General features: G+C 39.5%; 1 protein-coding gene across 3 annotated transcripts; it reads right to left on the reverse strand.

Annotated features, from left to right (window-relative positions):
* Window positions 1-1296: 1296 nt before the first annotated feature.
* On the reverse strand, window positions 1297-14784 carry LOC121297432 (nucleolar protein dao-5-like). Of its 3 annotated transcripts, none has more exons than XM_041223752.1 (18): window positions 14539-14783; window positions 14143-14198; window positions 12464-12600; window positions 10214-10335; window positions 9284-9512; window positions 8840-8925; window positions 8460-8675; window positions 7761-7991; window positions 6977-7232; window positions 6193-6326; window positions 5425-5695; window positions 5114-5211; window positions 4477-4705; window positions 4105-4188; window positions 2858-3385; window positions 2323-2459; window positions 1836-1873; window positions 1447-1528 (listed from the first exon to the last, which is right to left on the reverse strand). In XM_041223752.1, the coding sequence occupies exons 1-17, from the start codon at window positions 14656-14658 to the stop codon at window positions 1838-1840; spliced, it is 2970 nt and encodes a 989-aa protein (XP_041079686.1). In that variant the 5' UTR covers window positions 14659-14783; the 3' UTR covers window positions 1447-1528; window positions 1836-1837. The 3 variants fall into 3 exon arrangements, with proteins under 3 accessions (XP_041079687.1, XP_041079686.1, XP_041079685.1); XM_041223751.1 differs by having other exon boundaries at window positions 8840-8928; window positions 14539-14782; XM_041223753.1 differs by lacking the exon at window positions 2323-2459 and having other exon boundaries at window positions 1297-1528; window positions 8840-8928; window positions 14539-14784.
* Between the last annotated feature and the right edge of the window lie 1877 nt (window positions 14785-16661).

Consider the following 16661-nt stretch of genomic DNA (forward strand, 5'->3'; position numbering starts at 1 on the left):
AATCTAATGTCATACAGACGCAATCTTGAGCATCACATGATAAAGCACATCACTGTATTTTAATAAAAGGAGAACTCATCCTTTCTTCTTTCCTTCAATGCGTAGGGCAATCTGTTCTGCTTCTACGACTCCAAACAAAAGGTCTAAGATGGAGGATTTGAATCACTTCTTGGTGTTTTCATTAATTTAACAACCTAAATGCAGTTCAAAAGTAACCTAAACTCAAACTCAGGCATTGCAGAGTGTCCACAATGTGGTTGACGGCTTTAGTATTTTGCTCACCGTTAATACATAATTACAGCAATACCATAACGTACATTCACTGTACGCACATGTACATGTAAATGTGACACTGTACTATACAATTTATCTATGTCTACATAATTCTATTCAGAGTCAGATGACTAAACTGTATGTAGATATATCAGTTCCATGATATCTTCACATACTTTCAACGACTACTAAAAAAAGTCACATTTATTATCCTAATTGGACAGGTGATCCAATTAAAAAAGTGGGACAAACAGCTATGGCCAAAAGTTTTGCACCACCTAAAATTTTAGGATTGAGACATAATTAAAATAATAATAATAATAAAAAAAAACTTGTGAACATAATTTATATATTTAACATCATGTAATCAAAAAAACTGCAAAATTATATCAGAAAAGTGTACCAGAAGCCATAATAGTAGTACAGTATTTCAAGATAGATTTTGAAATGCCACATTTTTCAGCAAGTATATGGAAAACTACAAAGCGGTATGTAATTCAATGTGTTAACTTACCATTATTCTGCACGTTTCATTCAACTTTATGAAGCTAAATTTGTTAATTTTATAGGGTGGTGCAAAACATTTGGCCATAACTGAGCTGTAGGCGTAAAAGACTGCCAGACAGGCTCCACTGTATACCCAGATGCAGATACAATAACTAAAGAATGTCCAAAGTTTCCACAGAATTAGAATAACGGTTCTCCTAGATATCTGTAAAACTCTAGAATGCACTCCATGCATAGAGATGTACATAGACATTCATAGGAGAATAGTTCCATAGTAGCAAACACTCGAGAGTGCACTGTTTTTTATTTTTATATATATTAGACACACACACACTTTATTTCCAAGCAATTAGAAATTTGGGCTGAAAGATGGTTCATGCTTTATTGCTTTAGCCCAAAAGCTGATCCTACTGAACAAAAGCAACCAACAAAAGTGCACCTGCTAGCAGATTTAATGTTCAACCAAACAAACAGCAGCAGTTTGAAACACACAAGAACACAAATGACGTCTGTTAAACTGGAACTAAACCTTTATTTCATACTTCAGGTACACAAACATAACAAAGAGTATAAAATATACATTGTCATTTACTTCACAAGCTTGTAAGAATCCTACAAAAAGAACAAGCTGGAACAGAAACCCTTAGAACAAACAGAAAAAAAAATAAAAATACAGGAGCATCTGTGGATGGGGCTTCTTTTCCTTCAGCTCCATTGCAAGTTTATCTGACATAAAGCAAACTTCCACCTTTAATGCAAAAAACAGAAAAAAAGCCATAGATTAATATTGAAATCTGCATTTCCAGCTAATTAGAGTACAGCTAAGAATTTAGCAGCATCTACAAAACACTGTTAAATCAGACTTGCTTATAAAATGACACACTGAAGATGCAAATAAGTGTACACAAAGGTCACAAACAGGGAATCTTCTCATTGTAAAATAAACAGGTTTACTGATTTTTTTTTTGTCTTTTGCTACAAGAGGGGACTTTTCCTATGAACCATTACTAGCCGACACATCTGAAACCACAGTTTAATGTTCTTCCCATACGCACCTTTACATGGACAGTGTCAATTTGCTCTTCTTTTTTTTCTGAGGAGTAATAAAAATTAAAAATAAAAGTTATTCTGCTTACATAAGCCATATGTAATGCAAACCTGTTTATACAAACTGTTTACTAACTCAACAGGGATGGTCAGCAAGTAGGTGCTGGACACAATGTGTGGCTTGTTCATATGCACCGAATATGTATTATATATAAAAATAAAAATACACGCCATTTGTCTCTGTTGCCTGGCAGGAAACTTGGAGGTATGGACAGCACAGCTTAATATTTCCTCTGAAGACTGCAGACTCCAATTGTGAGATGCTGAAGCAGTTGTTAGTAATTTAAACTAAGGGGACAGTGAAATGGACATCATGTATAATTCTGGCTCAGATAATGGATTTCAACCTTAAAAGACAATCTGAACATCTTAAATCTAACAAGCCATATAACTCACAACACAATTATGCCAAGGCAGGGACCCTTCGCTCCTTACCTTTGCTGACAGAGACTGTGTTAGTACGGGGCTGTTACCAGCCGAGCAGGGTGTGCCCAAACTGAACCCAAGAGCAGGCCGGAAAGGGGTATGCTTAATTTTTTTCTTCTTCTTCTTGTCTTTCATTGACTTTTTTTCTACAATTTACAAAAAAATAAATAATAACAACCACCACAATGGAAAAATAGGGCTGTTCATAAGTGTAGAAGTTGTCTTAACAAATGAGCCCACATGGATCGTACTGCAGCCTGAATATCACTAAACATATCGTATTGTGACATTTAGTGTATCAGCACATACCTATTCACAAGCCCTTGAATTCAGATGGTTTATTTATTGAAATAAGTTCCGATGTATGTTTTCTTGTCTTTAACAGTTTTAGCTTCTTACATTAATTACTGTTTAAAGTAACCAATCATAACTGGTAAAGTTAAAAGACGAACTCTACATACTGCACACCAGCAAGTGCCCCTGTAATTGGAGAGTAATGGTCTCTTGAAGATAGGAAGACAAACTATTCTGATTGTACACTTACTTTTCTCCTGCTTTTCTCCCTTTACTAAAATAGGACTTGGCTTTGCGCTTGATGGGGAGACAGATTTGCCATCCTCGCTCGCCAGCCTCAGCTTTTTAACTAGTTTTGATTTCTTCTCATTTTTCTTTTCTTTGCCTGCAGGTAGTTCTCTCTTCCTCTCCTCAGACGAAGACTGCTCCGATTCAGCCATCCTTGATGCCCTCTTTTCTTCAGCGATTTTTTGTTTCTTTCCTCCACTGATTTTGATGGCCGTGGTGGCTTCCCTGTCCTCCGCGTCGTTGTCAGAGGGCTCTGGTGACTCGTTGTCTGCAATGGAAAGCAGCTGCTGGACCGTCTTCCCCACGGCAGTCTCTTTAGTCCTGCCCCCCGTAGGTTTGGGACTTTTAGGTGCTGCCTTGGCTTTTGTCTTCCTCTCAGCTTTCACTGCCAGTGCTCTTTTCTCTGCTCCTTTTTGGCTTGTCTTCTGAGCCGAGTGGCTTACAGTTGAAGTTGGCTTTGTCGTGGCTTCTTCCTCGGAAGAGTCACTATCTGCGAGAAACAATTTTGCAACGTGAATAAAAAGAAAAATCAAGAAATATCAACTAGTAGCAGCCCAGCCATATGACTGGTGTCTCAGGAAGCCACTGAGCAAAACAGTCTTTCTAAATTATTGCACCAATAGATGATTAAAGTCTCTATACCTTGTATATTCGTTCACTGTAATAGAATTTTTGTTCCTGGGTAGTAAGTATTATTTCCTAATTGCTTATGTCTCAAAAGTATAGAAAATGGCTATTATTCCTCACAAACTTTGCTTTTGTGACCAGGACAGTGATATTTCAAAATATCACTATTTCCAATAGGAAAACGGGCAAATGTGTGTCTTTTCATTCACATAAAGTCAGAAAAAAACAACATATGAATCCAAATTAACACGTATTTATACTAAAGTAATACAAAAATGACTACAAAAGATTTAGAAGTGAGTAGTTTTTCGAGATTTACGAATATACTGTATTTACTGTATTTTGAAATATCACTGTCCTGGTCACAAAAGCAAAGTTTGTGGGGAATAATAGCCATTTTCTACACTTTTGAGGCATAAGCAATTAGGAAATAACACTTACCACCCAGGAACAAAAAAAAATAAAAAATTTGTTACACGGTGTAATTAGGTATACGAGGTTTTGCAGAAAATACGATTCTCAAGTCAGAGAACCTATGGAGGGTTTGTAGACCGGCGATGTTAAACACTGTTGTCTAATTACCTGAGTCACTGTCCTCATCCTGTGCTTGGCTCTTCCATGCAGGGGTTACCTTCTTTTTCTGATTGGTGTTTGCAGGAGTATTCACTGAAACAAACAGTCAGCATTGTGGCCCAAATTAGAAAATCACTATAAAACATTGTTCATTTTCATGTAACTGCCACAGTGGGCCTCATTAATGCTGGCCTTTACATCCAAATATAATTTTCTCCCTTCTAAAGCCAATAATACAAAAAATACGACATTGTAAAACACAGCCTAACTTTTTGGAATAACGCCTTTTATATTTATTAAGAAGAAGAAAATGACAAGAACTGGCCTTTTTTGTGAGGGGTGAGAAGCAGTTTCCCCTCACCCTGCAATGTTTCAGTGTACCTGGAGGTGTGTGAGTCGGCTCTCTGCGCTTCTCCAAATCCGTGTCGCTGCTGTTGCTCTCAGAGCTGTCCTCCTGAGCTGGAGTCCCTGCTGGCTTTACGGGAGTCTTGTTCCTGCTTGATGCTTGCGTCACGGTGCCTTTGTGCCCGGGTTTCAGGGTGGATGGGTTCAATAAACACTTATTCTGCTGCACTGCTTTGGCAACTTGGGCCTTCTGTGGTTGAAGGGTCTAAACACGTATTTCATTAGTACTAATCAATAAAAAACAAAGTCCACAAAATCTTTACCATAAATTTAACTGCAAAAACAACAGTTTCACTCACTGACCCCCCCCCCACTAACCGTAGAACTTACTTTATTTTACTATCATTTATTCCCCCTCAGTAATTCCACTTAATACAATATACATATGGTCATACTCAGGATAGAACACCCATTACACCAGGGGGTCCAGAGTATAAAGGGTTAAATTGGCTCTTAATGTACAACTATCTTTTGGACAGTTTACAGACAGTACCTCACTCAGTCTGTAGTATGGTGTATGCATACTTTAACATGGTGGGAAAACCAAAAGAGCAACTGTCCTAGTGGGAGTATTCACCAGAGCAGGGTCATTGCTGTAGGCTGTCTTCTATACCTGTGCTGGGTTTTCGTCGCTGGAATCGTCAGTGCTCTCACTCTCACAAGTCTTTCTCTTGGAAACTGTGGGCACAGCTAGCTGCTTCGGGGTAGCTTCTGGAGAAAAAGAAAACAGAGCTTCATTGGGTCAAATGTCTTACCACACATCTGTGGTACGGCAGAAACTTGAGCTATTGTTAGATGTAGTGTATGCTTTTTAGATATATACTGTATATTTCACACTAAACAAGTGTATGCATTTGTATATAGCAAGGGCAATATAAACTGGCTATCACTGTAATGGAATTCCAGATTGTATTAGTACAGTACCAGGTTTCTGCTGTAGCTTTACTATTGGTTTGACTGGAATGCGCTCCTCCTCCTCGCTCTCTGATGAATCGCTGCTCTCATCCTCTTCCTTTCCCATCACTGCCTTTGGGGTTATTTTGGCCTGGCTGGGTGTGGCCTTTGCAGGCTGGGCCAGAGCTGAAACGTTCCCTGAGGTTGGCTTTGCTGCCCCTGGCTTGGCAGGAGTGCACTTGGCAAGTGTTTTCAAAGGAGTTTTAGAAACAGGGGTGGCTGCCTTTACAACAGATGCTTTCTGTGAATGAGAAGTTTATATTATACATTACGAACTACTGTCAACCATTTAGGGGGAAGAAACACCTGGCTGCTTTCCCAAATGACCCACATGCTTTTGCACTCCAGCAAGCGAGACCGTTCCCGTTTCTACCCCAATATCGTGGTTTATACCCAAGACATGTAGCAACTATCTCAACACACTACAGCACAATCAAAATAAATGTGCTCCTTCACAAACCTAAAGGACGTAGAGTTCATGACAATGAACTCTTAGCTCCTATGCATTACCACTCCTATACAAGACCTCCATATCACAGTTAACATAGGTTAGACTTTTTTTGCATTCCAATTAGTGAGGAAGAGTTGTATATGAGTTCTCAGGTAACCGTCATACTGAATGGCAATGTGGCACAGGTAAGGTTTATGAATTGCTTAATCACTGAATAAGTTTTAAAGGCTTTAACACCCACCCAAGCACCCCCATACTTCCACCTCTTTATGTAAGTGTCTTCGTACCTGAAGAGGTTTCCTTGGGGTTTCCTCCTCCTCCTCACTGTCGCTGTCGGATTCGGAGGCTGCAGGTTTGGATGCAGCAGCAGACAGGCTTTGTTTTGCATGCGATCCTGGAGTCGATGCAGTAATCTTGAGAGCTAAAAGGGGAATCAGTGAGGTCTATTAGGCTGCTTTATTACAGTTATTATGAGAAGCAGTTATACTAAGTAGCTCACGAGGTTAAAAAAAAAAAAAAAAAAAAAAAAAAAGCTGCTTTCAGTAATTTATGTTTGAACTATAATTTGCAGGTCAAACGTCCATGCAAAGTTTCATGAAGTCTGAGGCAACTGGTTCTTAAACATAAGCCTCCATAAGCTCAAATAATAGCAATAAAAACCAGCCAATCAACACTTTGCATCGACGAAAGCAACCAATCCTGTACCTGCAACTGCCGAAAGCCAATCACAGACTGTCCGCTCGACTGGAGCACAGACACAGCATCTTTCAACAACAACAAAGAGAGATGCAGACAGTTCAGCAACACTGCTCCATTCATGTATAGATTCAGGAGAGAAAGGCTTTGGCTGAAGGTAGAAACATGGCGAGTTAGGAGGCATTTTTGCGTGGTATTTAATGAGAGATTGTGTTGGTAGTTCAGACTCCATCGTACAGACTGTTCAGTAATTGCGCCTTCGGCCTGGGACGCATAATTCCCGTCGCGGTCAACTATCACATGGTAGAGCTATCATCGACTGGCACTATCGCTTAATTAGATCCATGCCTACAAATATTAAACCAGAATGTATACCTGGCTTCAGTTGCATTTCAGCAGCACAAGGCTTCTCCTCCTTCTCCTCACTCTCTGAAGAGCTACTGCTGTCACTCTCTGAACTCTCCTTCTTTCCCGCTGCAGCAGTCTTTGGGCTGGCTTTGACCTGGCTTGGAGCTGGCTTGGGGGATTTTCCTGGGGCTAGAGAAGAAGCCTTCCCCAAAATATGTATTTTATTGACTTGCTTCACTGGTGTTCCTGCCAGTGACTTTGCTACTGGCACCCTGGCTGCTGCCTGCAACACAAACCAAGCTTACAATTAATATGGTGAGACATAAGAACTGGGATACTGCTGAAACCTGGATGACCAAACACAGCAACTTCTAAACAGGTCATGGTTTGGATTGCAAAGTTGCAACACTAACCCAACTCACAATCAACTGATCTGCAGGCTTGTAATGTCACTCTGTTGCCCAAATAACTGCATAGCACACAAAGCCTTAAATACAAGGATCTGCTTGTGTACTAAAAGTATGGTTACCATAAAGAAGTTGGCCAGATAATGAAGGATTTTTTTTGGGATAGCAACATGCTCAGTTTGAGTCGCTATAACATCCTCAAGATGCACTCCACTATGGGATTTCAAATCAAGTACCTGATGAATTACATGAACTAACTAAACTTTTAAAAATCCATCTTCTTTTCTCTTGTTATACCTAGCAATATAAAATCCCTGGTCCCCCTTTTGTTATGCTCAAGATATAAAACATACAGGACAGTAACACCAGACTGGCTAAAACCTTGCAAAGAGACTGTTACTCACCTGTGCAGGAGGCTTCTCCTCCTCACTCTCTGAAGACTCACTGCTGTTGCTCTCAGAACTCTCCTCTTCCTTCTTCCCCACTGTAGCAGGCTTGGCCATGGCCTGACTTGGAGCTGGCTTGGTGGATCTCCCTGGGGCTGCAGAAGAAACTTTTCCCGGGGCAGCCTTTGCATCGACTTGCTTCCCAGTTAGTCCTGATGCTTGATTTGCCTTCAACTTGCTGAAGGCTTTCTACAACATACAGCAAGTGAATATGATGAGATACAAAAAGCAGGAATATTCTTATTAAACAGTTTATTTCAAGATCAGGAAGGTACTGACTGATTTTGGGAGGTAGCAAAAAAAAAAAAAAAAAAAAAAAAAATAGCGATGAGAACAAGATTACTGAATATCATTTATTGGATTATAAAATACAATTAAGGCACTAAGTATTATTTAAGATAACTTAGTTACATAAATCACAGAATATAGTACAATAAAGTTATAGAGTTGGTCAAATGGTGAAGCAGTTCAGAATTACCAGTTAAACACTATGCCAATGTGTCTGGAATTAAAATATCTTCCGAGGCCTGATTTGACAACTATCATGATTGCAACTATTTCTAAACTTGGATTTGATGCCCATTACACTCTGTTATATTGTTATTTGAAGACATTTACCCTCTAAAGTAACAATGGGAAAAAGAGCTTTCCGCACACCTGTACTGTTGCCTCTTCTTCACTCTTTGACGAATCACTGCTCTCGCTCTCTGAACTTCCTGTCTCCTTCCCCTTCCCTTTCCCAGCTGTGACCTTCCCCAGTGCTGACTTCACCTGAGAAGGTGTGCCTGAGGCCAAGGTCGCCGTGGCAACCTTTCCTGGGGTGGTGCTGGCCTGGACTGCTCTAGAAAGAGGTCCCTTTCCCACCGACGTTACCTAGGAAACATTTCTTGGTTAAACCAATAAAGAACAGTCTTGCAGCAGGACATTTTAATATTGCACATTGTTAATACATCAGCCATTAAGTTTAGAATCTTGGAATTACCTACCAGGTAATACCTGCTGTGCTGGGTATAGCTGCCTAATTATAACAGTCTAACCTGGGATTTTTTCTTTGCTTCTTGCTCAGAGTCCGAATCCTCACTGGATGAATCCTCACTGCTGCTTGCTGCCTTAGAAACTGAAGCTGCTACAGCAAAAAGGAAAACAAACTAGTAAGTGTAAAGAACAAAACATGTGCTTAAATACATCCCTAGCAAATACAGAGCCAGGACTATCATGAAAAAGTACACTGCCATGACTACAATCCACCATGCAATAGCTACACGTTAAAACATATGCGTGACACAATGACAAGTTATTCCATATATACCCAGATACAGATACTCTCAATAAATTGTGGTAAATAATGTCTGAACCAACTTTGTGTCCTAACCAACTTTATAATTGTAGAAGCAGGTCTTTAGGTAAAACATCCTGTACATACAGGGTTTTCATTCTCCCACCAATAAACTATAGAAAAACAAAATGCTTTATCCATGTACCAGGCTTTTGCAGTGGTTTCACAGCTGGTGTCTTTTCCTCCTCGCTCTCCTCCTTCTTTGCAGTCCCAGGACCCTTAGACTGTTTAGCAGTGGCAAGCACAGGCTTGCTGGGGGATGGGCTTGATACCTTTGCTGGGGTGGCCTTGTTTTGGATGAGCTTTGAGGCAGCAGGGCTGGCCTGGAGAACTTTTCCTGGAGTGGCTTTGGTAGGAGTTGCTGCTGGTTTTACCTACAAAAGATAAGGTGTAGGAAGTCTAGGAATACAGCCAGAAATATAATTGGCATTTATTTGAAAGACTTTTCTTCAGACATCCCCTTCTCATCCCGTTTAACCAATCACTGCTTCTCTTGTTACACAGCAACTGTGCAGCAAAACTGTGAGGTTACCCTTACATGATGCGTTTACTTTTAAACACTACACAATATCTTGAAAACTGAAATAAAAAATGCATGTTCAATTTGAAGCACACAGTGAATGAGAACATGAAAAAGGTAACATACTGGGTAATTTTATTAACTCTATTGCCTTTTCAATTTAAGCAATTAAATGGGATAAACAAATAAAATAAACATACATCTTTTACTTGTTTTTTTGGGGGGGAAAATCTACTGATGAAAAAGTAAGTATTAACAGGTTACAATTTTTTTTAACATTCTTACACGCTGTAGATTTCAAAATCACTCACCAAACTGATTGCATTCAACAGTTAATACCAGAAGAACATTGTAAAAACGTCATTGACGATGCTCACAGTGGAAAATATAAAACAATAGTAAAAGCATTCCCACCATATTTAGTAATTTTGACATTTCAGATCAGGGGTCTGCTATGATGGGGCAACATAATTCAAAACATTTGTATGAAATGTATGAAACCACTGCAGTCACTTCCCAAAGTGAATTGTTCTCAAAATGCAATTATGTCGTTACCGGGGCAGGTTTTTTCCCTGGTTCTTCCTCTGAGGAGTCCGAGTCCAAGTCTTCCTCGCTGCTGCTCTGGAGTATCTTTTCCAAGGCAGCCGGGCCTGGAGACTTCCCTACTGCTTTACTGGCTGACAGAGCAATGAAAAACAGCTCAAAATATATTCCTTTGCCATCAGCTTAGATCAAAGAACAGAACAGTAACCGAAAACACGGACCTCAAACAATAACATGTCACAGTGGAAAATGAACTGAAAATGTACATACAGTGGTTCTCAAAAGTATTCACCCCCCTTGGACTTTTCCACATTTTATTATGTTACAACATGGAATCTGGATTTAATTAGGAGTTTTTGCCACTGATAAACACAAAAAAGTCCACAATGTCAAAGTGAAAAAATAAAATCTACAAATTGTTCTAAATTAATTACAAATACAAAACAGATTGTATAAGTATTCACCCCCTTGAGTCAATATTTGGTAGAGGCACCTTTGGCAGCAATTACAGCCATGAGTCTATTTGGATAAATCTCTACCAGCTTTGCACATCTGGATACTGCAATTTTTGCCCATTCTTCTTTGCAAAATTGCTGAAGCTCTGTCAAGTTGGATGGGGACCTTTGGTGAACAGCAATTTTCAACTCTTTCCACATATTCACAATTGGATTGCGGTCTGGGCTTTGACTGCACCACTCCAGGACATTGCCCTTTTTGTTTTTAAGCCACTCCAGTGTGGCTTTGGCTGTATGTTTGGGGTCATTGTCCTGCTGGAAGATGAATCATCTCTATCTTCACGAGCTTTCCAGGCCGTGACGTAGAGAAACATCCCCATAGCATGATGCTGCCACCACCATGCTTCACGGTAGGGATGGTGTTCTCAGGATGATGTGCGGTATTAGGCTTGCGCCAAACATAGCGCTTAGCGTTGAGGCCAAAAAGCTCTATTTTGGTCTCATCAGACCATAGAATCTTCTTCCACTTGGTCTCAGAGTCTCCCACATGCCTTCTGGCAAAAGCCGAAATTTAATGTAAGTTTTTTTCAACAATGGCTTTCTTTTTGCCACTTTCCCATAAAGGCCAGTTTTGTGAAGCACCCGGGCTATTGTTGCCGTATGCACAGTGTCTCCCAGCTCAGCCATGGAAGACTGTAACTCCTTTAGAGTTGCCAGAGGCCTCTTGGTGGCCTCCCTGACTAGTGCCCTTCTCGCTCGGTTACTCAGTTTTTGAGGACGGCCTGTTCTAGACAGATTCACAGTTGTGCCATATTCTCTCCATTTCTGAATAATGGACTTTACTGTGCTCCGGGGGATATTCAATGCCTTGGAAAAATTCTTATATCCTACCCGATTAGTGCTTTTGAAGAACCTTATTCTAGATTTGCTTTGAATGTTCCTTCGTCTTCATGATGTCGTTTTTGTTAGGAAATGTACTAACCAATTGTGGGACCTCCCACTGCACACAGGTGGACTCCATTCAACTAATTATGTGACTTCTAAAGACAACTGGTTGCACCAGAGCTTATTTAGGTGTGTCATAGCAAAGGGGCTGAATACTTACGCGATCAATTATTTTCTGGTTTATATTTGTAATTAATTTAGAACAATTTGTAGATTTTATTTTTCACTTTGACATTATGGCCTTTTTTTGTGTTGACCGGTGGCAAAAACTCCTAATTAAATCCATTTTGATTCCATGTTCTAACACAATAAAATGTGGAAAAGTCCAAGGGGGTGAATACTTTTGAAAGCCACTGTATGTATAATTAAAATATGCAGGTGAAAAAGATGATGTTTTACATCGACCCCCAAGATTTCTATACTGGGAAAACTTTTCCGGCAGGGCCCTATGACCTTAAAGGCCTGAAACATGGTGTATATACAATTTGTATAAGTATCACTAATTTGCTGCAGGTTTCCAACTAGAAATGTGCTGTTTGCTAAAGATGTAGCTTCAATCACAGTGCAAAATCACTCCAGTGGTCTTGCTGCAGAGACCATGGGTCCCACAGCACAGGCACCAGGATGCAGCACTTTAAAAGAGATAAGAAAACTGAACACTCCTAATGTATATTGCACAGAAGGCAAAACAAATATGAAATTGCCTATTTGCTCCATAACTTTTTGTTATTCTTATATTTTATAGAACACACCAAAATGCTCTCATATTTTCAACATCAAATCTGTGTTTTTCACAGACAGAATTCAGGCTGTTTCAGTCTTCATGGCAACAGTAAAGATCAGTAAGCAGTCTGCGAGTTACCCTTTGCCTGGGTTTTGCTTGCATCCTCCTGCTCTGAGCTCTCATTGCTGCTGGCGGGATCGGATAGGCGAGGCTTCTTGCATGGAGAAACACTATTAACCTGGTTTAACTTTCTCTTCTTCAAATGTTCCGGGGCTCTAGAATGTAAAAAAAGACCAAAACATGCAGTTTATACTGAAACATCACGAAACAGGAATAAGAAGCACCTGTTAACACAGCATCCACCATCAGCTGTCAAGTCTGTTAGATATAACTGACACCAACTTGCAGCAGGGAGATGCAACTTTTATATATTATGCAATGAATAACATAATTTGCATAACAAATGAACTGTGCGTGCATTATATATGTCAGGTGTTGATAATTTGGCCTAAAACCCCTATACACAGCAATACCTTAATAGCTATCGTCAAGTTTATATATGTATCTTTCCATTTGAAAATGTATTCTGTTGATAATAGATTAGATTAGCATTGATCTTTATTGACTTTTTAAACCACTCAGCTCTTAGCTATTCTGTTGCTGAGCTGATTCACAAAAAGGTCATTGTGATTCAGTGGCGTTGCTAAGGGGGTGGTTTTAGCAATTTGAACAGCCCCACCTCCCCAAAATTTATTATTCAACTATGTGGGAAATAAAAAAAATATCAACCATGTGCAAATATCTCGATCCACCACCAGCCCCACCTAAGGGGGCCATATGGCTCTGTGTTCAGCAGGACAGTTCAGGCTTTTCAACTCACAACCCAATGCATTCGGGTACGTTTTACCAGTCTCTGGTACCAGTCTTACCTTTAAGCCTCCTAATATGTTCAGAATTTAGGTACAGCTGTTATGTTTTGGGTCATATTAACCCGATGCAATTTCAAATTAATTTAAAGAGCCTTAAATTTATTAAATGTTTTTATTTGCAAAGGTGTTATTTACTCTTTTATGCTCTTTTAGTCCAGGAGCTTTGATAAAACTTCTTTGACTGCCAACCTGGGAGCTCCTCATTTTGGAATGTCTTTACCAGTGAGATGCTGTTGCAATACTGACAGAGAAAATTTGGCTCTGCCTTGTAGATATATGTTGTTTGCGCACCCATTCTAGAGATAATAATACAAATATAATAATAATAATAATAATAAAATATAATAATAAAAAAACACCACATTATATAAGTTTGTTTTATTCCTGCACACAAATCTATACAGATAAACGCCACGGATCACAGTGACCCGAAACATCTTGTTTGTATACAGCTGATCTAAAAAAAAAAAAAAAAAAAACTCAAAGGTTCTATTTTCTGTGTATAAGTTCATGACCCCAAAATAGTAAAAGTCATAAAATATTATACAGCAAATTAAAAGAAAAATAGCATTGAAGCTAATTGGAAGCTAGACGGTTAAGAGACGCAGGACTAAGCTTACCAGAATGCATTGGGTTGCGAGTTTAAAAGCCTGAACTATCCCAAACTGCCTCGCTGAACACGGAGCCATATATCTTAGCCCCGCCCCGCCCCACTCGGGGCCGAAATCCTTGCTACACCAGTGTCATTAAGCATCATAAAAAAATCTCTATTCACCCCGAAACAAAATACTGCCTACGCCGCTGCTGTAACGCGTTATCTTTTTTGTGGCGTTAAAAAAAAAAAAAAAGATCATCTGCATCAACTCTGCCTTGTTTTAGTTGACTTACTTTGTCCAGTATGAGTAGATATCTTGCAGGGAAGCCTCCTGTGTAGGTACAGCCTTCTGTAACAAATTAAAACCGCAAGAAGTCAGTCATTTCAAACAGAAACCTGCTTACATGTACTTAGGAATGTGTACAAATAGCGGTTGATCCATAGGGACACTGAAACTGCGTTTTATATTGGGTTCATACATAGTTCATGGACCGCTTCACCTATCCCTTTAAAAACAAAACAAAACAAACAAAAAACATTGTTACTAGTTGTGCAATTTCATTTTCCGTGCAGAATTTTCTGGAATATTCACCTTTTAATTTTTTTTTTTTTTTTTTTTTTACCAAACGAAATATGTGCACAATGCAGCAACAGTTTATCAACAATCGAATATCAATTAATAACATTACCTGTCCAACTTGCAGTTTGAGTTCTTTAGCTGCTTTCTGGTACCCATTTTCATTAAGATGCTGATAAATCAAACGCAATAATTCGTTTCCAGAAGGATCCCCATCTTTAACAGACATCATGGACGGTTACAATTAACCCTAATTATTAATTAAAGTTGCTTTTACTGTAACGTTCTACCCTCCCTTAAAATCTCATGCATTTATCTCTAACGTACCAACGGAAGCTTTTCCGGCTTCCCTTCAATATGCACTCTGGGAAATGCAGTTTTATTTTCTATCACAGTTTCAAGTTTGTTTACTTCTGCTATCCGCGGTGGGAGTCGGCAGAGTCATTTAATGTCAATCCACTTTGAACAAACACATCTTGTGTTGGATCTGTTTTCCCCTTGCAAAAAGGTGACGCAGTAATCATTTCAGTATAATCTGCCCGTGTCTTCACTGCCAGTATCTGCGGGGCAGTTTGGATCGCTTTAAGAAAATCTCTGCTTGCAGAATGTCGAATATGTAAATGTTGGAGTAGACGGCGACCTCTGTTGATAGAAAACGAAACGTGGTGTTTGTCCAGTAGGCATGCAGTACTGTACTTCAGAGTGTAAATGACGATATCATTGTTTTCAAAATGAAAAATACACTTCCCGATAAAGTACAGAACTATAAATCAACACGTAGGGTATTTAATTAAATACATTTGAAGTAAAGCTGTTTAATTGCGTAACTTGAAAAGGTGTTTTACACATTGGACTAGTTTTGAAAAAAAAAAAAAAGCAAAAACAAAACACTGCAGTTGTTTTTTATTTGCCAAAGGTAAACCTGCTTGCCAACACTCTGTGCACCTGGTACTTGAACAGCAGGCTGTTAGAAATACACCTGCTGTCTCTGTAATAGGAAAGAAAGCAAAGGTGGACTAAAAAGGTGTTTTTTATATACTGACATTTGTTGAGGGAATGTAAGGTAAACAGCCATTCTAAAAATGTTTTTATATATATATATATATATACACACACACACACACACACATATATATACAGTACTACTGTGCAAAAGTTTTAGGCAGGTGTGAAAAAATGCTGTAAAGTAAGAATGCTTTAAAAAGTAAACATGTTAGTAGTTTATATTTATCAATTAACAAAATGCAAAGTGAGTGAACAGAAGAAAAATCTACATCAAATCAATATTTGGTGTGACCACCCTTTGCAAAACAGCATCAATTCTTCTAGGTACACTTGCACAAAGTCAGGGATTTTGTAGGCATATAGTCAGGTGTATGATTAAACAATTATACCAAACAGGTGCTAATGATCATCAATTCAATATGTAGGTTGAAACACAATCATTAACTGAAGCAGAAACAGCTGTGTAGGAGGAATAAAACTGTGTGAGGAACAGCCAAACTCAGCTAACAAGGTGAGGTTGCTGAAGACAGTTTACTGTCAAAAGTCATACACCATGGCAAGACTGAGCACAGCAACAAGACACAAGGTAGTTATACTGCATCAGCAAGGTCTCTCCCAGGCAGAAATTTCAAGGCAGACAGGGGTTTCCAGATGTGCTGTCCAAGCTCTTTTGAAGAAGCACAAAGAAACGGGCAACGTTGAGGACCGTAGACGCAGTGGTCGGCCAAGGAAACTTACTGCAGTAGATGAAGGACACATCATGCTTACTTCCCTTCACAATCGGAAGATGTCCAGCAGTGCCATCAGCTCAGAATTGGCAGAAAACAGTGGGACCCTGGTACACCCATCTACTGTCCGGAGAAGTCTGGTCAGAAGTGGCCTTCATGGAAGACTTGCGGCCAAAAAGCCATACCTCCGACGTGGAAACAAGGCTAAGCGACTCAGCTATGCACGAAAACACAGGAACTGGGGTGCAGAAAAATGGCAGCAGGTGCTCTGGACTGATGAGTCAAAATTTGAAATATTTGGCTGTAGCAGAAGGCAGTTTGTTTGCTGAAGGGCTGGAGAGCGGTACACGAATGAGTGTCTGCAGGCAACAATGAAGCATGGTGGAGGTTCCTTGCAAGTTTGGGGCTGCATTTCTGCAAATGGAGTTGGGGATTTGGTCAGAATTAATGGTCTCCTCAATGCTGAGAAGTACAGGCAGATACTTATCCATCATGCAATACC

This window comes from Polyodon spathula, chromosome 22, assembly GCF_017654505.1.
Source record: "Polyodon spathula isolate WHYD16114869_AA chromosome 22, ASM1765450v1, whole genome shotgun sequence".
In the NCBI taxonomy this organism is placed as follows: Eukaryota; Metazoa; Chordata; class Actinopteri; order Acipenseriformes; family Polyodontidae; genus Polyodon; species Polyodon spathula.

Coding starts and splice junctions, on each gene's coding strand:
- LOC121297432 (XM_041223751.1), bottom strand. CDS start 14,658: ATGATGTCTGTTAAAGATGGGGATCCTTCTGGAAACGAATTATTGCGT. Junction 7,992..8,459: donor AAGAAGAGGCAACAGTACAG/GTGTGCGGAAAG, acceptor TGTATGTTGTAG/AAAGCCTTCAGCAAGTTGAA. Junction 4,706..5,113: donor GCGACGAAAACCCAGCACAG/GTATAGAAGACA, acceptor ATACGTGTTTAG/ACCCTTCAACCACAGAAGGC.